The following is a 25180-nucleotide window of genomic DNA, read 5'->3' as shown; positions in this document are numbered from 1 at the left end:
GGGGGGGGGGGGGGAGAATGGCGACCGCAGCGACGTTTACGACCTGTAAAGAGATCCATTTCGTCAAGTGCATTCGAACGTCGACAAATATCTCGGAGGAGGTGGTACCTCGAGGAGGAGGGAACTCTTAAGCGCCTGGAGCCTTGAAACTTCTCCCCCGATCTTCGAGCGCAGCCTTAGCTGCCAAGTACCCGTAAATTACGATCTGTAAATTGCTGCCTTCGTGTATCATTAATAGATGTGTACGCAGCGCTCTCTCTCTCTCTCTCTCTCTATGTGTGTATATATACGGAGTGCTCGCGCGGTAACGGGCGAGCATTTGATAAACAAGCCACTATTACTTGTCGTAAGCTGAAACAATAGCGCCGCCGGCCGAAATTTGATTAACCGCTGTGTTTTCTGAAATCTCCCGAGTATTAAGACGCTTGCTTAAACCAACCGATACACAAATACACCTATTAACCCGCGAGTGGACATGCGGGAATCAAACTGACCAGCGGACGCGAACAAACGGGTATCTCTCAGTTTTATTAAACTATAAACAGCGACTGTTCCGTTCTTCGAAAAAGTCACGTGTCCACTTACGGATGAAACCGCCCGGAGAGATTTGCGTGATTGTCACGACGTGAGCGCGCTCGATGAAGGAACAGATGTGTCGATCGCGTTTAATTAATTGTAATTAATTCACATCATACAACGACCGTAAACTTTTCGCTCCAACCGACGCGGTTGAACTTACTGAACAAACCACCAGAATTTCCGGATTTCCCTCGTATCTCCGTTTCGACACCCGACGAATCCAAGTGCGAGCGAGCGCGAAGGATGCAACCTTTATACGACCTTTAATATCTCACGGAGGGGAAGTTACCGACAAACTTGAACAGCGTACATCCGGGCGGAATTACCTGTTTGTTTCGCACCACCTATTCGCGTCTCCGACGCGTGTAATTCGAATCAGATCATCCTCCCCTTCTCATTCCCCCCGGCCAAGAAGCAAGTTGACCTTCTCGCGCGTAATAAAGAGTGCGATATGTAAATCGGAAGGAGAGAGCGAGACGGTAAGACGGTCGAAAACCGGAGGACCCTCTTGCATCGAAACCGGTCGTCTCCCCGGGCCACTTTCGTCCGCTCGCTCGTCGCGCGCGCCTCCCTTCGTCGCTCCCTCTCCTCACTGATCCCGAATCTTACACGCTTAGTGCACGATTAACGAAGAAAATATCGCGCACCAGACACTCGCGAGGAAAGCCTTGGGAAACGACGACTTCGCGTATCCATTACCGCGGCTCTCCTCGGTTTCCCCCGAGTTCCCCGGGCTCGGCTCTAAGCTGCAACATTCAACGGCGCCAGCTCGCCCGGCCCGTTTCGTCGATCCGGGAGATCGATGAGATCAACTTCCGCGCTCCTCCCGCTTCTTCCCCTCATATCTCGCCGATGATCACGCGGCCACGCACGCCGGAATCGGCGATCCGAGTCGCGCCTCTGTCACATCCTCTTCCACGCGTCCGCGTCCTCCGCTTCCACTTCGTCCGGTCACGCGTGTGTGCGTGAGTGCGTTCTGCGCGAAATGCCGACTGAGGCCGATGGGTCCGTGCAGGGTCGACCGGCCGCGTCGAAATCGTGGGGTGCCGCGAACGAGAGGAAGGGAGAGGTCGACGGGAAGGGTGGGAACGACGAACCGGCCGGCCGGTTCACGCGGAGGCCGCTTTGTAAAAGGCCCACCGGGTACTCGGCCGATCTCGGCAGCGTTCGACTCGTCTCGGAGATCCCCGACGACGGGCCCATCACCGTGCCGCCGACGGACCCGGCTGGCCGATAAGTACGAACGCGCGGTTACCCGGAGTCGATGCCGAGTCGCTTCCTCCTCCGCACCGTCCGCATCGATCGGCCGGAAGGGCTTTGTTGGGGGAAACACGCGATGTTCCGTGAAATATGCTCGATCCGGCTCCCGACTCGGTGCCGAGTCTTTCGTGAGTTTCCTTCCGACGTTCTGCCAACCTCCCGGTTCACTTATTCGGGGAGAGGAAAGCGCATGGGGAATTTCACGGGACAGAAATCAGATCGAGAGTTACTCCGCACCGCGCGAGTCTAAAGTACCAAGGATTTCCGGTTGTTAAAAAATCAGATCACCTGCACCGTCGCACTGAGAGATAAGTGTTTTGGTATCTGTAACTGTAATGCCATAACTATGCGTCGTGGTAAAAGAATCATAGGAAAACCTTTTTTCTAGTAAATGTTAATATAACGTCAGTGACAACTTTATATGTATATTGTTGCTACTATTGTAGTGGTTAAAACCAAAAGAAGGATATAGTTGAGGCTGAAAATAATTACGATTTCTCGCAGTGTAAAGTATCGATAGTCTGGCCGGGGGAAATAAATAATAAGTAGAAATAAACTGACAAGGATATACCAACTGTACGTATACGTCGCTAATAAACACACTTTGTACACTTGATAACTCGTGTGCTAAGAGAACTTTTTCATATTTGTAACTATAAATACAAAAACATTACAATCAGGAAGACTATTTTTATACTAAGTGTTACTGTGCGGTAAATAATGTCCGTTAAAAACGGTTCGCACGGTCCAAATTTTATGTTACTTTAAAATAGGGAATATGTTAGAAAATATACAAATATAATGTTAAATTAACCACATTCGCCTTGTCAACACACATGTTAATTAAACATTATATTTCTGTACTTTATAACCCATTCCTCATGTTTTAAAGTGACACAGAATTCCGTCGGATCCTCTTTCGCACCGAATTTTTCATCGTGTACAGCGTCAGTGTACAATAACCTTACTGTATCGCCGCTCCTATTTTTGGAGTTAAAACTGGAAGACGCAGCTGAAGGCAAAAACAACTATAATTTCAACGGGGATTTCTTTCAGTCCGGGTTCTATCGCGTCCCGAGTATCTCTTTAGAACAATAAACGAAGCTCATTCACTGTCCCGGAATTAGAGCGGTGTCATTGTACGCGGGCTAATCAACATTTGATTGAGCGATCGATACTTAACTGGAATCGCGCACGAAATTGTCTTGAGCAAGACGAGGCCCCAGCCGATCGCTCGTTAATTGACTTTATGACCAGCGGCGTACCAATTAACGTCATATTAGCGCGCTGATATCAACACGACTCGGTCGGATCGGTCCGCTGAGGGGGAGGGGGGGATTAATCGACGCCAGTATTTTCGGTCACAACGCGAATTTTTCCGCGGCTGAAATCTACTTGTTATCGATCGCCGCACGTATCGTAGAGAGAGCCGCATAAAACGCGCGCGCGTACGTGCGTGGATAAACCGGCGGGGGGATAAGCGGTGAGTAACGGCCGACTCGTCAATTATAAATATGATTCAACGGGCCGGCCGGCGAAGTTTAATATTAACCGACTGTTCATTTATCAACCGCGGTTTATTTTATACACGCCGATGTACGTCGGTTTATCTATCGCCGAAACTAATCCGTTATTCATTTATTGCGCCCGCTTATCTCTCTCGCGTATGGTTACGCGTTCACGCGTTCGTGTTCGCGTATACAGTTCGCCCTAATGAAGAAACGCTTACGACCGGTCATCATTTTCGGCCTTTTATCCGACGCGGTCACCGTGGACACAAGTGGCGCAAGCACGCGCGTGTGTATGCGAGCGCATACGTAAGAGAATAAATTTCTTTAAGCGACAATTAATGCGTTATGTCCGCTAAGTAGCTCGAATGCCGGTGACGTCCGCGCATAATTGCTAATCAATACTTGATTGCGAAAGCAGCCGCACGTCCGACACCGGAATTATCGGTTACACGTCTAGAGGTGACGATCGCGAATGCAAAGAGGCGACGAACGTGACGTCGTCCGAGTTTCAAGCATTACAAGTCGTGAGTGAACGCGTGGACCCAGGCTTCCCTTTCGATCACACGTGGCCTTTAAATACCGGGTCTTTAAATCAGCCGTTGGAACGTTTCTCTTTTCTTCGAAGCGTAATCTTTAAATCGGAGATTCGGTTGAGTCCGCTCTTCGTCCTGTGACGCACACTGAGAGATGTTATAGCTATCTTCGGCCTCAACTATCCTTTGTATCGATTTCAACTATTGTACGGTTGCAAAATTAGTAGCAGCAATATGTGTGTAAGGTCATCATTGACACTATGGCACAGAATCGGGTAATAAGTAGTTAATCGGTTTAAGGTTAAATTGAAAAGCTAATAACTTCGAACTTAAACTAGTAAACTAATAACTCAATTTCGTTTATTCAACTTAATTTTCAAGGAATCGACTTTTAACTTAAACTAGTTATTTAAAATACATTTTATGTATTATTTATCTATTTATTATTTAATACATTATTTAACGTATTCACTTTTTTATATAAGTTGAAATAATTCATCAATATTGAAGCCATCACGAGCTGCTTGTAACGAAATAACAAAAATCAAAAATAATATCAGCAGAATTTTTTCATATCCTCTCTCTCTCTGAGTGCTAGTGATATTTTTTTTGTATGGAATCCAGACGAAACAGTCGATATTTTCTTAAAAAATAAAAATATTTCCCTAAAATATTTCTAAAAACATGCCTCTATGATTCTTCCTCTGCCTCTATGATTCTTCCTCTATGATGATCGTAGTTACAAATACTAAATATTTCTGTCTGTGTACAAGAAACGTTAATTCGTGTGCGATTCTGATTTTTCCCGCGTTACCGATCGCGACAAACAAAATAATTTAACGAATTATCTCAATTTCACGAGACCCTTGAGATAATTGTAATCAGAGCGCTGCCGATTGTGCGTATTATTTTCCTCGAAGATTCTTCGCTATTCGTGAGAGACGCCATTAATACTCAAGCGAAGTATCACGAGTGTCTTAATGTATTTGTCCGAACTATGATGAATTATGATCCTTTTATACTCACAAAGCCGGCACTCCCGGCAACTTCGTTTCTCGCGAACTCTCAACTTTGCGAACGAGCAGCAGCGTGATCGCAATTTGCGAACTTCCTTTTTGCCTATACAGTTCGTGGAGTGACTCAAGGTGAGTCACGTGGACCTCTAGTTCATGGATCAGTCGGATGATTGCATGCGGCGAACGGCTCGTTTGCACGAACATTTACACGAACTACAGCGACTTCTTCAGCACTGAGAGCGATCGGCACGATAATTTCGACGGCCGTCGTTTCGACGCAGATTTCCCGTTTCATCGTTCTTCGAAACAAACGAAACAAGAGTTCCCAATTTCGCACGGAGAAAAATCAATCAGAGACGGTAAATTGTTTGCGCTTTCGTAAAAAATTTAATATACAGTATGTTTCGCAAATATATCACTCGATATTTTATATTGAGGAAAGAAATGTTGATATTTGTAACTATAATCGCGAAGGGAGAATTATAGTTGGGAGAATCATTTTGTAGTGTTACTACAGTGTCAATGATAATAATCTTATATATGTATTGTCGCTTTTGCTTTTCTTTTTGTTAGAACAATAGGAAGACATAGATGATGCCGGAATTAACTAGTAATTTTCGTAACATTAACCATTTTTCCTCCAAATACAGGAATTGATTTCTGAGGTTACTTTATGAAGAAACGAGCACACGTCCGTATGAACATTTTCTTCGTAAGAAAACCTCAAAAATCGATTCCTAAAGTATTAATCAATGCTTAGGAAATACCCGGTACATTCATTTATTTGCTACGACAGCGTAAAATATTTGCCGCGCTCGAAATGATTTTTCTTCGTGCAATTCCGCCCAATGCGCGTGTCCAATTACCACACACACACACACACACACACACACACACACACACACACACACACACACAGAGGCCGTATTACGTTCAAACAGCGCGAAGTAAAATCAGAATTTCTCAAACGCAAGCGCGCGAAGCAAATCGCACGTATCGCAATCGCCGACCGTTGCTCAGTCCTTGTGTTGAAAAACAGAGAGAGAGAGAGAGAGAGAGAGAGAGAAATAAAAAAAAGCAAACAACGCGATATCTCGCGGCTGGAAGGTAAACCGAATTTCGCAGTAATTCGTTTTTTCGTACGTTCAAATCGTCGAAGAAAAATAAAAACCAAACCAAAGAGAAATCGCGGAGTTATATTAAAAAAGAAAAAAAAAAGAACGCGCTGATAAACAGACACAATATCGCGCGCATCCCGCCGGCGGGCGTCAGCCGTCGTAATTTGATCCTTGTTATAAAGCCGTAATTCGATTTTTGCCATAAAGCGCGCTCGTGCAATATTTGGGACAGAGTCGTTTAGCGCGTCACGACAACGAGGCCTTGTTCTCGAATCTCACGGGGCCCCGTGCAGCCGCGCGCTCTCTCTCTCGCATGTCAACTCTGACACGTCCTGTTCAATTACTAGCCACATAAACATAATGTAAATTTAGCTCGACATTATGTATAGAACACAATGCCGATATATAGCTCATGTTTAATGCAGGAGTCGGAGAGCCGGCAACGTTACAATGCGATATTACAGCATCCGCGAGCGCCGCCGTCGCTGCGGTTCCGCCTGCGGATTTACGAACGAACGAAAGCACCATCTCGTTTTGTCCCTTTTTTCCCTTAGCCCGAAATCTCGATCGATCCCCGTGAATTAAACTCCGCGAGTCTTTAAACCGGCGAATTTACCGCCCGGAGATACCCTGATGCTTTTATCACGTACCGGTTATACACGCACGCGTGCTGAAATTTTCCACGGCGACTCTCCCTCGGGAATACCGACGGCGCACCGTTCAACGAGGTCTTTTCAAATTTTCATCGGACCAATTCGAAAATTCGTATTTTATTTGTTATCGCTTGCGCGCGTGGAAGAGAACGCGCCGAACATGCTTCATCGGTTTTATAGAGAGCGATTAATTTTCCGTTCTCCTTTCCGTTCCTTTCCGTGCCAGAGACGGATTCGATTTTACTTGTACAAATGATCAATTAATCTCCCGAGCAACGTCGAGATTGATGTTGTTGTTCGTAAACGAACGCTGAGATCGCTGCAGAGTGAAAGACGTTTTTTTTAATGACGCTCAGAGTTTTAAGGTACTCTCTAAAATGTAATCAATATATTATCACTTATCACGAAACGCAGTTAATAGTCACCGGTGGTTACAGTTATAAGTATGGCACTGCAGGTCGGTAAAATTTGGCTGAAGGAGCCTGTTAATGGCAAGGACTGTTTCCGTCAATGAAATTTGACTACAGAAACAGTGAAGGAAAATATGGTTTATCACTTCTTCTTTGTTATTTGAATCATTCTTAAGGTATTGACAGCGACTTTACCTGAAATATCTTTAATTATATTTGATTTAAGGAGGTAACATAGTCTAGAAGTTAAAAAAAGTCGATATTTTTTTCATTTTTTTTTTAAGTTTAAAGCTTCAAAAATGAGTTTCTAGAAAGTTTTGTTGAAATTCGTAAAAATAACGAAAATACAGACATTTATTGATTGCAGCGCCCAAGCTATTTAGCATACTGAACGCACTCAAAGGCAGCCATCGCACCAAGCTGGTATTGTTTTACAAAACAATCTTTTAGTTGTTCCTTGACAGCTTGTATGTGCTAGTTTTGAAAAGGTCGTCATAAATGTTGATTCGGGAAAAGCAAATCCCAGCGATCGTTCAATGTTGCAAGAACGCATTTTTGTGCTGCAAAAACAGTTGAAATTGCCACATACATTTTTAATGAAAGCTACCATCCACTTTTGAAAATACTAGCTATGACGAATGTAACTGTTGGACTACAAACAAAACTATTTATTTGTCGACGATGTGAGACGAGCAATGTTTTGAACGCTCTGAGCGTCGAACGCCTATGGTATCAAAGATGGCTCATATTTTTTATTTTGTAAATTAAAGATGCAGAAAAAGAAAAAGCATTTTGAAGTAGAAAAGAGTTTATTGTATGGCTGTGGTATTGTCGATTAGAGGTCAACTTTTATATTTCTGTTATACATCTGGTTGAAACTTTAAACGCGTTTTATCGCAACCATATTTTTTAAATGGGTGTGCAGGATTTATCCAAACATACTGAATCGATCGACTTCAATTTTTGCATACATATAACATGTACATCTGTTTATCGTACGAACAACAGGATTATTTGTACATTAAATAAATTTTTCATAGCTAATAAAATCAAAAATTTTGTTTGAAAAATCTTTTTCTTTAAAACTCCGCCACTTTGATAATTTGCAATACTTTGCGTTTGTTTTAATTCATATTGCATAGCCGCACTCATAATAATCAAGAATCTTTTTGAATTTTTTGTTTCGTTCAAGGTAGAAGACTACAATTATGTACACCACCGATACACGTTTCTGTCAGCGCGGTTCTTTAAAATTTATGTAACATAAAAACTAATTAATATTTAGCTATCTAAAAGTTTGAAAATATTTATTAAATACGTATGAATATATGTATAAAAGCGTAAGATAATATATGGCGGTAGTTTTCTTTAAAAAAATTCACAAAAACAAGTCATTTTTTCGCGCTCTAGTCTAGACTACCTCCTCCCTTCCCCCCTTCATTTACATCGTATTTGAAAAATACGCTTATCTTGATAGAACTTGAACGCGAAACTTTCGGCTTTTGAGTCTGTTATTATACAAACTACGCCAAATATGACATATTGTTGAATATATGCATTTCTGCTACGGGACGCGTAAAAATGGTATACAGTGAATTATCACCGGTCAAAATCAGTGAATTATAAAGCAGAAGAGCTAAACAGAAGTGTTCTTACTAAACATTAGCGAACTGAATATCGAAATACTGTTTGGCTGATTCAATCAGCAATATTTTTACTGACTCAATTTAAGAGAATATGTGACACCAAAAATATTCTAAAAATCGCTTCGCTCCTTTCTCTCTCTCTCTCTCTCTTTTTCTCATCACGATATCGCGCTTCGATGAGCGGATACCGTGACCGCGTGAGAAGGCAAATTCTTACGGTGCAGCGAACCGATCGAAAATCGATTCGCTCGGCGACTGCCGCCGTCGGTGACGGAATGGCACAGAGCGCGCGTCTCATCCGATTATCAGCGGATCGAGAAACGCGGATTGTTATGTCTGCGAGTTTATTTGCGCGAGATTACGGAAAGAGACTCCGCCTCGCGCTGCGCTGGGCTGCGTGTGTGCGTTGCGCGTCGGTGATACGTGGGTGCGTTGAACTTGAAACGCGAGCCGCGCGTATATTTGGACGTCGCGTCGCGCCGGTGCGAGTTGAATTTAACGCGTCGTTGAACTTGACGACAGAAAGCGTCAGCCGTAAGCAGCCGCTTCCGGCCGGTACTTTTAATTCGAATTACTTCGAGTTTTCCCACACATACGACCACCCCGATAGCGGGAAAGGACGCGTCGAGCGCGCGTAATAAGGTGACGATTAGTCATGCAAATTCGCATCTCTCTCTCTCTCTCTCTTTCTCTTTCTTTCTCCTGCTCGCTCTCGCTCTGCCCATCGCGCGATGTGTGGCGAGCGCACCGGTGTCGATCGAGATTGATAAACGACAGGCGGTGATACAGCGAAGATCGGCGGACGTCCGAATTAGCATTAAGTAGATACGATAAGTTGACACACATACGTGCGTATCGCGCTGACGATGAAGCTATTAGCAGCGATTGATAAATTATAGAGCGCCGGCCGCGAATCGTCCGATATCGCTGCTCGTCGGATGTCCCGAAGGAGAATATTTCTTTTCTCGAGAGGACGCGAGACGAGGAGTCGTCAAGACGATCGGACGACGATTAAATCATTAATATGCGAATGTGCGCGCGTGGAATTAACCGTGTCTCGCTGTGACACACACATATATACACATAGATACGCACCTACACAGAGTGAATCGGTCGTTAAGGATAGCGATAGGCCTATCATTTCCTCCGCTTATGGGTGCACACGCGACTTCTACGGCGCCACAGTTTGCTGGCTACAAATTTGCCCCGTAATTAACTAATTAGCGGAGCGCCGCTAATTGACTGATTAAGTGGCCGCTCTGGCCGGAGACTGGATTGATACCGATGCAAGCAAGACCGGGGCACATTAACGTCGCCGGAAGTGCTGTCGTTTCGCTCCGGAAAATGTACAGGCCGCGCACATCTCACTTACGGTTGATACAAACCGGTATACACGTCTCCGTGTAACGCGGCTGATTAGCCATTACCGGTTCGAAAACGAGTTCCCGCGGATGTATCGCGGCGAGACGGCGGCATAATCGCCGAGGAATCCGGCTTGGTTTTCACGATATCCGAACCGAGACGGCCGTGATGGTGAGGAAAGGATGTCCTGCGGACGGAACGAACGTCCCGAGTAGAAATGCATCTACAGGCCATATTATTAGACGTGCCTTGATTTTGTACAATTCATTGAGAGAGAGAGAGAGAGAGAGAGAGAGAGAGAGAACCCATTGGTCGAATTGTGTTAAAGAACCATTCTATAAAAGGTATTTTTTATGGCGTCATTTCCCTTGGCCGTTACGATGACCTTGAATAAGTATGAACCCGAGCTGGTTGCACCGTTCATAATAACGAGAACAGACGTGAGTTTCGGGCGTGTGTCGATTGAAATTTTATTTTATTTTTCTTCACTCGTGACTTGAAACTTCAGATTACTCGCTTACTGACAGAGAAATAAATTCTCGTGTGAGAAATATTAAAATATTAACGATAAATTCTCGCGTGAGAAATATTTGTTGACAAAAATTGCGAGTAAAACGAGTGATTTGATACTTCAGAAGGTTGCAGAGATAAAAGCGCTGGTTGATATCGAAAATGATTCCAATCGAGTAAACATAAAATTAGTAGCTTTTCTTCTCCTCCTAACCTGTATTCTATTAAACAATTAAAGCGCGTCTAATAGTACGGCCAGGGACTGTGGTCGGTCTGAGTCAAAAGCTGGTGCTTAGCTACACTGAGAGAAATTATAGTTATTTTCGATGCCAACCATAACTTTTTATAGCTTTAATTACAAAAATTACAAAATTACAAAAATTTAATTACAAAAATAGTAGTAATAACATGCATATAAGGTTATTATCATTAACACTATAGTAAAACTTATTAGAAAATTGTGTTTGCGGACTACAATTCTTTCATTATGACGATTATATAGTTACAAATGCTAAATATTTTTCTCTCAGTGTAGGACAGATTAGATTAAATTTTCTAGCTCGCCATTAATTTGTTACCGGCTGGTTATTCCTTAAAACGTCGAATCTGTTTTGCGATCTAGCTGTCGTCCAGCCGTTACATATGAAATGTGGTAGAGCAGATAACGCTGTCCATTCTAAAATGCATAATCTAGCTACCATATTCCCGTCATTAACATTGAAAAATGGAGTGGCGAATTAAAACTGAACGTACGTATTCCGTAAAAACCCCGAGAAAACAGAAATGAACGTTACAACACTGCCCGGTGTTTGGTTATGATTTTTCATCTCGTAACTATAATTTCTTTCATTTAACCGTCGGCTAATTGATTTATCTGACGACTAAGGGGAGCAAGTGTTACATTACTGGCTAATAGCGACGATAGATACAAATTTACTATCTCTTGATGCCCAAGAGGTTTAATATTACGATCGCGTTTCCGCGAACGCGCTTTCCTGAGAGTTCCGCCTTCTTTTTTCTCTTGCGCTTCCGCTAACCGCGGATCGGAAATCTCTTATCTTCTTGTCGAATTCTCTCACGCGCTTCATCGTTCTCCATCAGCCTCCATCGAATATCGAATATCGAGTAGTACTTCGCCAGCTCGGGCTTTTCTTTACAACGCTCTTTACAACGCTCTTTAATTATTTACCTAATAGATATATAGAACAGTCCGTACGAGTCTAATCGGGGATGTTAGTGCGAATGATACTTTAATATGTGGAAGGATATTAATGTTTGAACGTGTGATAACGCACGTGCCGGATTCCCCTCTGGACAAACGTACATAGTGAATCTCAACCCGCGTCGGAATTTGGTCCTGTATTAAACCAATTCTACACCATAGTAAGAGCCAAGATAGTAAAACGTTCACTTTTGATTCCAATCATATAATTTACTCCTATTTTGACCTTGATTATGTCTTAAATTTCCATTTTCGTTGCTATAGAATCGAAATAAATTGTTCAAAATAGTATTATGATTGAATCCGTAGAATAGAAAGTTCAAGAGGGAGAAGTTAACAGGTGTCAGTATCGTCAGAGTAGGTTTTTATTAGTCTGTAGTCTCACCTAAGTGCGCAAACTACCCTTGAAAGCGTTAAAGTAGCGTCAAAATGTTGACTCAGGCACCTTCCACGTCAAACTAAAACGGAATTCCAATTATTTTCAATAATTAACAACTCCCGTTAACCCTTCCTCAAATATTAAGTTAATTAATATTTCTCGTCATAATAATTATATAGTTATATATAATATAGACTATGCATATACAGTTCAGTTACTAACAGATATAATCTCATCCGGTCTACTCATTTCCCAATTTCTGAGCACGGTTTCCCTAGAGTTTTAGATATGAATAGAGAAGCGACATTGAATTTTCGGTATATCGGAAGTCGGTTAACTTCTTTCCACGATGATATTTAAAGCAAGTAGGTAAGAAAATGAGAGGAGAAAGATTGGTGAGAAGGAAAAATTCGATTACAAGAGGTTAATCTCAATAATTAGTTTAAGACCGGTATTCATAGTTGGATCTTCTATTTAAAGACGTCTTCAGTTTTTCAGATGCTGTTAGGCTTATTTCATTAGCTAACGAAACATGTGAAGTTGAACGTAATACAGTCTCAAAAATAAGATCCGACTATGAATACCATCTTAAACAAAAAAACTCTCCCCGTAATTTGTAGTATAACTCGGCACGTACGAAAAGGTTTTTCCGAGCCACGATTCACTAGAAGAGAATTCTAACAAAAAACAATATAACTTACTTACTAATGGCGCCTCGGCCGGTGCGATTTATACAGCCAGTCAAACCGATCTCGTTCACTGCCTCCCTATTAATATCTAGAACTCAAAATTTCCCTATTGATACCTGGAATTCCAAATATCCCGGCACCGGCTCTGATCGATCCCGCAGCTGGTTCGCGTCGCTCCGAGTTTTACGCGGAACGGGCCGGAAGGGTCTGGGAAGGCCGATATTTCGGAGCGTGCGGAATAATTCGGAAGATAATCTCCGACGCGCGGCGCAGTTATAATTCGAAAGATGGTGTTTGAGTTTCCAGCTGGCCCGGATACGTGCGCGCATTTGTTCATTCATTTGACCCACCTGAAGGGGTGCAGGCGAGAGTGGGTAAGTGTGCCTACGTGCCTTGCGGACACGCGGCGGTGTCGCGCGTCTGTGTACGCGAACGCGCATGTGTGCTCCTCCTGCGCGCGCCAGTCTCTATGTGCATACAACTGCCGCCGGCTATATTCTCTGATTGGGCCTGGCCGGGCTTCCTCTTGCCTTGCTTCCTGCTTTGCATACCTAACTACGGAGGAGAATTCCTCGGTAGGGCGACTCGGATTGCTCGGTTCGGCTTAATTTCGAGCTTAAACCGGGATATCTCGCGACTGCAACCGCCCGACCATCGCTGCACACCCCTCGCGCCGATCCGAGGTTCCCCGGCCGTGAGATTCTTTCGTTACAGTTATCGTCGGCCTCAACTGCACCCTCTTTGCGCTGTTAACCACGAAAATAGTAGCAGAGATACGCATGCGAAGTTATTAGCACTGACGCTATAGCTTAGAGCGGAAGGAGCATGGGAAAAAGAATAAGCTCCCGCAGCTGAAAACTACCCACCCAGCTAAAAGCTACCCACGTAACACAACTGAAATTTAATTACCACACCCCCCAGTTTTTTTAGCTGTGGGCGCTAAACTGTTTTCCGTGTACGAATGTAATCGTGAAAGTTCTCACTGTGTTAAAAACTAGGCCTGATAATGAAACAAACGAAACTGGTAACGAAATTTCAGTTGTATCGTGTAGATAGCTAATTTTAGCTGTGGGAGCTAGTTTTCAGCTTGAGGAAGCTTCTTCGTTCCTTCCGTGTGGTATTAAGACCCTTGTAGATTTAATGGTCTCTCTTAATATCTTGTTATCAGGTGGCGAATTCTAGCGATTATTTATATTCATTATTGTGTTCATTGTTGTTCCTTCTAAAAGTTAATTTTGTACAAATATATAAAATTAACAAAATGCTGTATTTTTTAAAATGAAAACAACTTTTCAATTTACTTTAGTGAGGATGAGGGGGAAGAAGCTACGTCATCGTTCGACTCATTATGCAGTGTCGCCATATTTTTATAAATAACATTCTAAGTACTAAATATTTTGTAACTTTGAACATTTACAAAATGTAAATAGGAGATTATATCACATACTTTCTCCTATTTCTATTAGAAAGATACATTTCTCGGTAGAGTTATAATTCTTTCATTATGATAAATATATACAGACACCAAGTGCTTTCCTTCGTTCATTTTTCACGCGCGAATTCCTCGACTATCGCGAGAGGCGGTCGCGAAAGTATTGTCTGTCGTGTTCTTGACGAGCATCGGTGATTACGTGGCGCCTGAATGAAATTCGTCGCGCCGTCGAGGCTTTCGCGCGGAAAGCTTCGAACGCGTATCGCGATACATCGCATGCTCGTAACGTGAGTAAGAAGAAACATAGGGTTGGAATTTTCCGCCAGGATGACTGGTTAAGATTAACCCGGCGGTGAGTACGGTTCATTACGCTAAATACCGTCCCTTCTGCCCCTTTCGCGGCGTTGGTCGACTCTTATTTTTCAGAGTCGCGAACGTTGTTCGAGACTCCCGCGTGATAGATTGCCATTACAAATTATTTACACAAAATAGTTCCCGGCGGCTCTTTAGCCGAGGAGAATGTTTTGCTCCGCTTCATTCTTGAGATTAAAAGTTTCCCGCCCGTAATAAATGATGCGCGTCTATCAAACTCAGGGAAACACTTTTTAATATATGTCGATATTTGTTTCGCCCTCGGCGGTTGAGAAATTGCACCGGCAAAACTCATAATGCGAAGTTTTTCATTTATCCCCGTGGCGAGGGAACTTTCGTAACGTACGTGACGGAGATTCATAAGAAACGTATGCCCGGCTAAACGCCGCAAGACCGGCCCGCGCGTCTCGGAATGAAATGAGTTCTCTTTCGCAAATTCGACCAACAAGTCCACAGTCGGGAGACATCGCTCCCGTCGACAAATACAACGACGCGTGGACGTAACCGCTGTTACCTTCTGTTTAATTAAAAAGATCCCGAGATGGCACACCGGCCGTGCATTATCGGTAACAAAAGTAAACGGGCTACGTGGACAAAATTTCCCACAGAGTCTCTATCTCGATTACCATATCTCGCGCAATCAACGAAGAAAGTAGAAAAGAAGCAAACTAACGTGGGAATGGTAAACCGGCATATCTATATTTCTCGGCTGTGAAGTGCTGAATCCTGTCAGGTAGAACTGAATTTCGTCTATTACGTGTTGCGTTATTAGTGCCGTTTGATTTTTCGTTGTGTTGAAGTGTTTTTGTTGAGTTACCGTCTTGTTAAATTAAAGTAACCAATCAGCGATAAGTAACTTACACGACGATGCTATTTTATAAGGTGGTTTGTACTCTTTAAATCACTTTAGATTTTACACCAATCTCTATCCCCTGTCTTGAACTATGTTAGGAAAGTTAGCGTTAGGTTGTTCTATAAGTCGACATATGTAAAGTACTGGTCTTTCAGCCGATATACCTGAGCTTTACCGTGAAATATCGTTTGTTAAAATACAGTTGAAGCTACCGATGACTGATCTTCCTCTGGTTTTCTTGTTTGTTCGTTTAAAATAATCGGAAAACAGGGGATCTCTTTTCACATAAGAGAACAATATGTATATCGTATATATACAATTATATATATTGCAACTTTTTTAATGCTTTAATGTTATTTTTTATTTTTTTTATATCATTTTTTATAAATATCAAGGTTTCCCCAGCGGTTCTAGCTCATTTTTTATAAGTATCAAAGTATAAATAGAACGGTTTTGGAGCCTAGATTCTAGAGCCGTCAACCCTCAACAAATGTCGAAAAATAGATATTTGCAAGGAAATATATAATAATTTTTATAAAACCATCATATATTTTGTAGAGAAATATTTTTCATTTGTATTCGTGCAAATAAACTTTAACCTTATAACTTCAACAAGGCTCTAAAACCCAAAAACAAAATGATGGCTTAGTGGTTTTCCTGTAGTCATAAAAGAGGTAACATCGTATCAAAACTGAAAATCCCAACGAGTTGTTATCCATGACCTTTCGCATGGCTGATCATCGATCGATCTCCCGGTAATTTCGCAATTAACGAGAAGGGAGAATTATCTCTCTCCCCCCTCCCTCCTTCTCTCTCTCTTTCTCTCTCTCTCGCCTCGACTCGTTTACATCACCGGTTGTGATTTTGACGGGGAGGTTGAATCCTGGCCGGATAGAAAATCGAATTAATATAAAGCTGCGGCGCGGATTTCGGGCGATATCGGTGATTAAAAAGAAGGTGTCGTCCGTAATTACCGGATAGCTGATAATTAAGGCGCGACGACGAAGGGCGGGGTGGCAGAAAAAAGAAAGAGAGAGAAAGAGAGAGGGTGAGGATAAGGTGAGACCGGCGAGCGGAGAGAGAACATGGAATTTAAAAGTTAAATTGTGTTTCGCTCATGAATTATGGATCGGCGACGCGGAGGCTACTCTGATTGCGCGGAAACTTTGATCTTCCGGGTACATCGGTATCGGTCACACAACCGTTAACTCGATGCACTTTTAATCGACAGATGCGGCTTGCGTGTGCATTTTTGCCGATCCACTTATTCGACTTTTGACGCTTCCCGCCGTCCGGCCAGCCGGCAGGCAAGTCCGCTCGCTTCGCGAGAGCCGATAAACGCGCGTCAATTATTAATAATGTTGCTCGCCGACGTAGAAGCACTTCGAGCAAAGTGAAACGACGACGACAGGAACCTTGTGTCGCTCGGAAGAACTTATTTACCCAAACCTGACGGTTTTATCGACGCGGCTCGGCGCGCCGAGCGGACGGGGAAGGGAACTGGTCGGTCGCCCCGACTCGTTGCTTAACGAGAATAACTAAATAGATCGATGAATATGCATCTTGCAATTAAGCCTCGTCGGCGCTCCTGGAAGCGACCGGACGGTGGGGGGGCCTCTCGACGGTTGCGCTCGTAATTTGCAACCGGATGAATTTTTTCGGATTTGTCAAATTAGACTCTGCCATAATGAGTAGCCGTCGGATGAGCGTAACTGTGTGCAGCGTGATGCTCTAATTCGTTTTATGCAAATGCAACGTAAGAAACATAAATCTTGATTTTATGGCAGAGAAAGAGTGAGAGAGAGAGAGAGAGAGAGAGGGAGAGGGAGAGGCTGATCACGATAAAATTCTCGGTGCTACGGTGGATGCGATTGAAATTAAGCAGGATATGATGAAAATTAGAAAGCGAACCGATATTTTCCGTGCGAGTGGTCAAACGAAATGGAACGAAGATTTCAGACTCCTCGGAATTGAGAGCTTTCCGCGCGAATCCCGTGGAACGTACAAACGGATATTTAGCGAAGGTTTATGAACGGAGATAGAAGAATAATTAAGGATTGGAATTCCTGGCTGACGGATCGTGGAGGAAGGAACCGAATTAACTATACATTCCGAGGAGCGTAAGCTACCCGCTTATAAACGGCGGAGAAGTCGAATAATATTAAAATGGATTCCCTTCCCCTCGGTGTGTCGGCCGGCGGAGAAAGAACGTTATTTTAAGACTCGTTAAAAAGAAGTTATAACCTGCTTCGTCGAACCCGTTGAATCTCGCGGGTTAAACGCGCTAAACGCGCGACCGATCTGTCGTGTATACGAAATAACTCAATTTATCGCGGCCGACGTATTCAAAATCGCCGAAACAACGGAGGGTCGTGTTGCGCGTCTCGAATTTCAACGTTTAATTGATCGTTTCAATTTCGACAGCTGTATATACAGAGCGCTCCAGAACTACTAAGTGTACCCTTGACACAACAGATTCTTCGGAATATTCCGAAACGAAAGTTCAAGTACAAAAATGATAAGGCCACGGTCATTTTTAAATTATAAGCAATTAAAGTTGAGACGCTAATCGTATGGCTGACATCTCCTGCGCTTAAGTACGGCCGGTAATAAGGATGTATAAGGATGATGAAAATGGACTTTCTGCAAATTTTCGGGCAAATATAATTTTCATAAATAGTGTTAGAAGAGTAACTCAGATTCTTTTATGTTTTATGACCTGGAAATTATCTCACACATATTCCCGTAACAGGGTATGAATATTGGCCCACATTCACCGTAGATTGTTATTATAAAGTTATTATAAAGTTTAAACGAATAATAATTTATTGCTCAGTCTTATCAGAAAACTTTCGACAGTATAAAATAAAAATAATTCCAGTGAAGTCTGAAATAATGAAATGTGAAATTCGATTTGACATCGGACTCATGTAACATCCAAATTCAATTCAATCCGTATTCAATATATTAACATCTTTAAATCTTCTACAATATTGATACGCGTAGAAATGCGGCACGTACAATGAAAACAATTCTCTTTGTAAAAATTATACAGCACATTTGTACGAAAGTTTTCGAAAGATCCTTAATCACCATCCATATTCCTGAGCGCGGGAAATGTCAGCCGGACGATTAGACAACTTGAATCGCCTATAATTGAAAAATGCTTGCAACCTCACACTATTTTCGCATTTGGACCCTCGTCCTAAAATGTCTCCAAAGAAAAAGTACTCTCGGGACACACGATGATTCTGGAGGACACCCTGCACACATGTCTCGAATTAGAAAGTCAATTAATTCTTTTCGAGCGTGCTTCAAACGCGAGCGGACTTGAACACGGCGCGGGATTTTGTCAATAATAACGACACGGCGGATGACGTTTGCGGTGAGCGTGCAATTTTCGCGAGATTCGCTCGGTCACACGACAGAAGGATATTTCCCGACGTGGTGGTGGTAGTCGGCCGACAAATTGACGGTTATTAACGTCGCGCATAAAGTCAATTAATATCTCACAATTTGTATTACCAGCCGACACCGTGTGTCGCTTAGTCGTCCATTACGCTTTAATTACATCACACTCTCGACGTTTACCTCGTGTATCCGATAAAACTTTTTAATTAATATTACCCGCGCGCCCGCTTGCGCCTATCCCGAATCAGGATTATCAATTACCCGTCGTTATCGTTTTATTGCGAGAGCCGGCGGACGGTTTTTCCGCGCGATAACCAGCTCCGCGCGAAGAGAGAACGAAGACAACGACGACGAGGATCGGTGCGCGAGGATCAACCAGCGTCTTGTCGTCACATTATCCCGCGTTATCGATGTACACGAGCTGCTTGCCTCGAAGCTATGCGATCAGAGTGCTGTCACGTGTGCGTGTAACGCGGACGATATTGCGTACACGCATCGTGAATTCCATCCGAGTGGCATGCGTGCGCGTCGCGTTCGCGCTCCGAGAATCACACTGCGCCGGAATCTCGCCTCGTTTGACGACGTTTCGCGCATTGACAGTGGAATGCAGTTTCAGTTTCGGAAAAAAGCCGGGGTGCCTCGAGAAAGCGAAGTCGCGTCGTCGACCGAACGCTACGAGGTGTTGACTAATTACCACGATTGCGTCTTCTTCCGATTAAAGTAGCGCCCACCCTCGATCGAGGAGCGTTTTCACAGCGATATCAAGTCCATGAATTGTGAAAAAAGGGAAAAGTAACTTTTTACGAATAATCATTATAATAATGATTAGAAAAAGTCTTATATATATAATACTTCGTCGCAATTGTTTTAACATGTACAAATAAACGTCTATTTATACAAAGGAAATGTCATGATCAATTATATTTCTACTTTAAGTAAATCTTCGTCAAAGAGTATCGGAGTAACTATTTCACTCGGATTAAGTAAATATTATTTGAGCGCACTTTTTATTTCAGCGCATAAACAGAGATATATCATTTCTTGCCTGAGTTTTCCATCCAGTCCCTGTTTAGTTGCAGAAATCGAGTTCCTCCGTGCACATATGATGCATAGAGGCAGAGAAAGGTTAATACNGGGGGGGGGGGAAGGGGAAATGTCTGGAATATAGAAATATTATTCAGCCGCGTTCAAGTGACGGTCGTTCACGCGAAGGGCACGCAAATCGTAAAACCGCTCATGAGACCGAAGGTGTGACGCCTCGAAGGAAAATAAGGGGGAAAAAGGAAGAAAAGAAAACGAGGCACGACGGAGGAGAGCCGAGGCAGGGGGGGGAGGAGGGAAGTCGACGCGATTCCACCCACGAAAGGATGCATTAAATCTCGCCAACGACGGGCATGCAAACGTTCGCGCGAGTTGCTCGTGAAAACGCGATTTACACCTCTCGGCGGCGCCCGAACCGATCGACGCAGCACCTGGGCACCTGAGTGAGCGAGAGAGCGAGACGAATAGAATGCGATTATCGATGCATCGCGAATACACCCCGGCACACTGTCGTCCGATAATAAATTCTCGACCTTCTTCTCGGATGAGGCGGCGGAAAAGAGATCTCGCCGGGCGTCTTCACGACGATGCTTAGAAACGGTTCCTCCGGAGACGGCTGGCCGGCTTTCACTCAAGAATGTATATATATATATATATATATATGGTGATGATGGTGGCGGTGAGGGTGGGGAGTGATGATGATGCTGTGCGTGAGGTTTGCATCAAACTTCGGGAGGGCGCATTCTACGATGAACCGGCTCGACGAATTTTCCACGCCGAACATTCGACCAGGCCGACTTCCTCCCCTCCTAAACGCGACTTCTTCCACGGAATGTTCGACACGTTAAACAGGTGTCCAATTATTCGACGTCGAGTATTCCCCTCCCGGATAATTGTGCGGCCAATTAAAATTTCGGAAAAGAGGGGGTTCGGTCCGTCGAAATTCAAACGAGCACGCGCCGGGATTTTCTTCTTCTCCAGTTGGAAGTCCGGTTCGCGCGCAAAGCGGAAAGTCTTTCTTTCCCTCCTTCTGCCTTTTTTACTTCCGACCACTTACAATAGCGAGAGAGTTATCGATGCGCCAATATTTGATTTAGCGCGGGGTCGGGCTTCCAAGTTTCGCAATTCTCCGGGTGCTCCTTTTATAAGCGTTGTTGTCGGCCCAAGCGAGCGAGAGGGAGGAGGAGGAAGGGGGAGCTATCGTCTCGCACGATATCAAGCAATGTACTTTCCTAATTCCACGGGATAGTTGTGCGTTATGGACGCTCCGCCGGGCACGATCGACGCATCGCGCGATACGGAGTCGAGCCCGCGATTAAACGGACGTTCGGGAAATGAGCGTCATTTCCGATATCGAAAAGGACGAGCTGCGCTGCGAGATTTCGGTGGCGTCGGACGCCGGCACGAGCGCCGATTGGTCAGGCTCGCATCTAAGGATCTCGCCTTTACTACGAGGCAGCTCGTTTCCGAACCGTCTTTTCTCGGTGCTCGCCAATAAACGGCCCCCGGTCGCCGGCCCCGGGGCGCAAAGCCGTTCCGACAAATGGAACCTCTCATAGAGAAAATTGCAATGGCAATCATAAAGCGATACGAGGGGAAAAATCGAGCCTCACCGAACACACACTGTCCTCGTGCTCCGACCTCTTGTAAAACTCGCGCGTCGGCGCCAGACATTCCGTTACCTAACGACGATTATCGGTGCGTCGCGTATGACGTCAATCCGGTATCTCTTCTCACTTCTTCGTCTATGAAGGATTCGATCGCGGATAAAAATTTCGTCCGCGGAATATCAACGAGACAAAGTCGCAGCCGGCCTGCGCGTCTGCGGAAAATTGGCTGGATCTTCCATCTGTCGCCATCGCCGGTGTCTTCTTTTTTGTTTTTTTTTTTTTTGGAAAATTGAACTTTTCTCATAAGAAAGCGTGAACTTTCATTTAAGTTGTCGTTGTGCTCTCGGAAGTTTCGACAGCACTTAATATTATATAGACTTATCCGTCCGCGTGATCTATCGCGATATCGCCGCATATAACGCCCGGGATATATAAATCAAAGTTTTCGCTCGCCGCTGCAGGGGAAACTTTAAGTTTCGCGCTTAATTTAAGTTTGCGTATTACGCCCAGCAACAAAATATCAATTAATTCTTATGAAACTCGTAGCCCATCCGCAAACATCATCCTTCTTATCTGCCCATCGAGGTGTATCATAAATCACGGGTCCCGCATTTTTAAGCAACCCTTACCTGCGTGTACAGCGCCGATATGATCAACAAGAAAAAAAATCATTTCTCCATTCTTCAATTATTTTGCTAATCGTTAGTCTTGCGATAAAATAATATATAACGAAGCACGACCGTACGTTAATTAATTAATTAATCTTGGCCCGAACGACGATTTATCTTAACCTCGAATTATTATTCCGCATGCGCGTACACTGAGAGAAACCCTAAAATTAGTCCCTAAAATTAGCCATTTTCGGCCTCAAATATGTTTTCCGTTATTTAAACTTCAAAAATAGTAGTAACAACATGCGTGTAAAATTATTATCATTGACATTATAGTAACACTTCGAGGAAAAGCAGCGAAACTGACATAGATATGGTAAATCGACACACTTATGTTTCTTAGATGCAAAATATAGTATTCTGTTGGGTAAAATATGAATTTCGTCTACTGTATACAATAATTGAAGCTAAAATGTTCAATTCTGTTATTAACGTCATTTGATTTTTCGTTATGCCGAAGTTTTGTTGGGCAATATTCTTGTGAAAATTAAAGAAGGGAATATCAGCGGTAAATAATTTTACTCGATAATACTACTTTGTAGTGTGAGTTTTGAATGTGTAAAATCACTTTGAATCTACGAGTATTAGAAAAATCATTCTTCTCTAATTCTCTTACTTATATGATCGTACATACAAATTACCAAAGGATTTTTCTCTCAATGCACGCCTATACGTGAACGCGCGCGGTAATGACGCAATTCAGCCCGCATAATTCCAAAGTTTGCGCGCAATTATTCGTGTGGTTTCACAGCTCGCGCAACTTCGCCTCGGTGCGCCCGTGTAAAAGATAATCCTCTTTCTCTCGCGCACATTGGAGGCTCCGAATATCATTGCTTAAAGTAGCTCTCCTCGGTCCGCACGTACAGGGGCCAATCCGGGATTTATTCCCGCGTGATGCAAAAAATTGGTATTCATATCAGAGAATACACTCCGGGGCGTAAGCGGCTTTCTGTGTAAGTAAGAATGGAGTAAGGTACTCACGTTAGCGGTGTCGTCGAGTTTCCGCTTCCACGCATCGCTGCGTTCGATTAAAGCGTTCCACTGCTCCGAAAGTTTGTTCACTTCGCGGCGAATGCTCCGTGTCAATTCGCGCGCCTGCTCCTCGGCGCTCCTGTATCCCCTGGAATCGCCGTCCAATTCTCTGCCTGCTGGAAAAACGGGGGGGGGGGGGNGGGGGGGGGGGGGGACAGAAAAACAAAACAAGTAGAGTAAACTATCGGACGTTTTTTTACGACGAATCGGCGAAGTTTCGGTTTTGGTTTAATCACGAGAATCTTCCGTATTCCCGTGCGCACGGACGGCGATGCTTTTAGACAGCTTTTGACCGTTTCGACCATGAAGCGGAAGGAAACTTCTCCGAATATTATTTCAGTGGCCAAACTGTATTATTCGCGCTATACACAGGAAACGGAATGTCCAAACTTTTCTAGATTTTATCAAACCCGGAGAAGACGATACCCTGAGGGGTATCAAACTCTCTGGTTATATTCCCGGTATTCCCGGTGTCAAAAAGTTTCGTTCAGTTCGGAGTGAAATTTGACTTTATTGCATTCAGTGGAAACGAATTATTCATCACCCAAGTAATCACCGTGGTTGTACGTGATCTTCAAAAGTAGCCACCAAACGAGTGGCAACAGTCAAAGTTAAGCAAAATGCTTCGGAAATGGACTTCTCGACAGGGAGGACCAACTTCCCACCCGTAAATCCTGTTTTCCTTAACAACAAATACAATTTTGACTAACAAACGTTAATAAGCGGCCGGATTGAATTCATAACTTATTTAAAAATAGTTAAAGGTCGGAACTATCGCTACAACCAATTAGGAACTGTACAGTTATTGAAGATGAAACGGAACTCGCGTCGAATCTTGCGATGTTGAGAAAAAAAGACGTTAACTTTACACCAGCTGTACACACCTCTGTCATAGAAGATCGTCGGTTTACTGTTGCAGGAGGCAGGGAAACGACGAAACTAATGAAATACTCACAAAATCGAACCGAATTCTCTTACTGTCTTAACATCGCAACGACGAAAACGGCGCATCGATGATCTCAGCACGACGCGCGAGCGCGCATTCACGAAAGCAAAATACCAGCGAGCCGAGTCGCGGCAAGAAAAACGCGTCTACCTCCTTCCCGATTCTCAGCAACCTGTCGATCGATATATATATATATATATATAAATCCACGATCGGACGATTAAATGCACCGACGCGCAGGATGAGTCACGGCGAAGAGCAGCTGGGCAACGCGAACGTAAATCAACATAACACGTGGTAGATAGGGAGCCAACGACCAGGCGCAGTCACAGCATCGCCGTTATCAATGCTAAACATGCGCATAAAAACTGTCCCGCATGATACGATGCGTGATTCATAGGACAATTAATTCCCGGCTGATAGGCTCGAACGTTCCCGTCGGGTCGGCCGTGTTTCTACGCTTCGTTACGCGTCGCTTCGGGAAACGGCATTGTCTCTTTCTCGCTCCCTCTCTCTCCCCCCCTCTCTCTCTCTCTAACTTTTTCTCTCTATCACTCTGGGCGACGAAAAATAAAAGGGTTCCTTGCGACTCAGGGACGCCGATAATCCGGCGCGCCACCTCGGCATTTTTACGGGTTTCCGGCGAGATACGCCCGGCGGTAAATCCCCCGATAAAGGCGGCCGATGATATTAAAAGATGGGAGGGACGATTCCGCTCGAAGAGCGGGACATCGTCCGGGACCGCGATTATTTTCCGCGTCACGTTGGTCGATCAATCTGGGGAAACGACTGGAGGATAACGATCTCGCGGAAAAGCGAGACGCGCACGCTCGTCGTATCGTCGGCGATAACTGCACGCCGCAGGTACGTCCGCAGGTACATCGCGTCGTCCGCGCGATGTGTTCGACAATTAACAGTGTCGTC

General features: G+C 44.0%; 1 protein-coding gene across 1 annotated transcript in view; it reads right to left on the bottom strand.

Annotated features, from left to right (window-relative positions):
• Positions 1 to 25180, bottom strand: part of LOC106746935 (dystrophin) — a 156483-nt gene that overhangs the window by 82062 nt on the left and 49241 nt on the right. The window contains exon 4 of the mRNA XM_014624093.1: positions 23260 to 23423. Coding sequence (XP_014479579.1) covers positions 23260 to 23423 — 164 coding nt within the window. The remainder of the gene's footprint in view (positions 1 to 23259; positions 23424 to 25180) is intronic.

Source organism: Dinoponera quadriceps, unplaced genomic scaffold (genome assembly GCF_001313825.1).
Source record: "Dinoponera quadriceps isolate SergipeBrazil2010 unplaced genomic scaffold, ASM131382v1 scaffold192, whole genome shotgun sequence".
Lineage (NCBI taxonomy): Eukaryota > Metazoa > Arthropoda > Insecta > Hymenoptera > Formicidae > Dinoponera > Dinoponera quadriceps.
The sequence above is the reverse complement of the archived record's forward strand: the minus strand, read 5'-3'. Positions and strand labels throughout refer to the sequence as shown.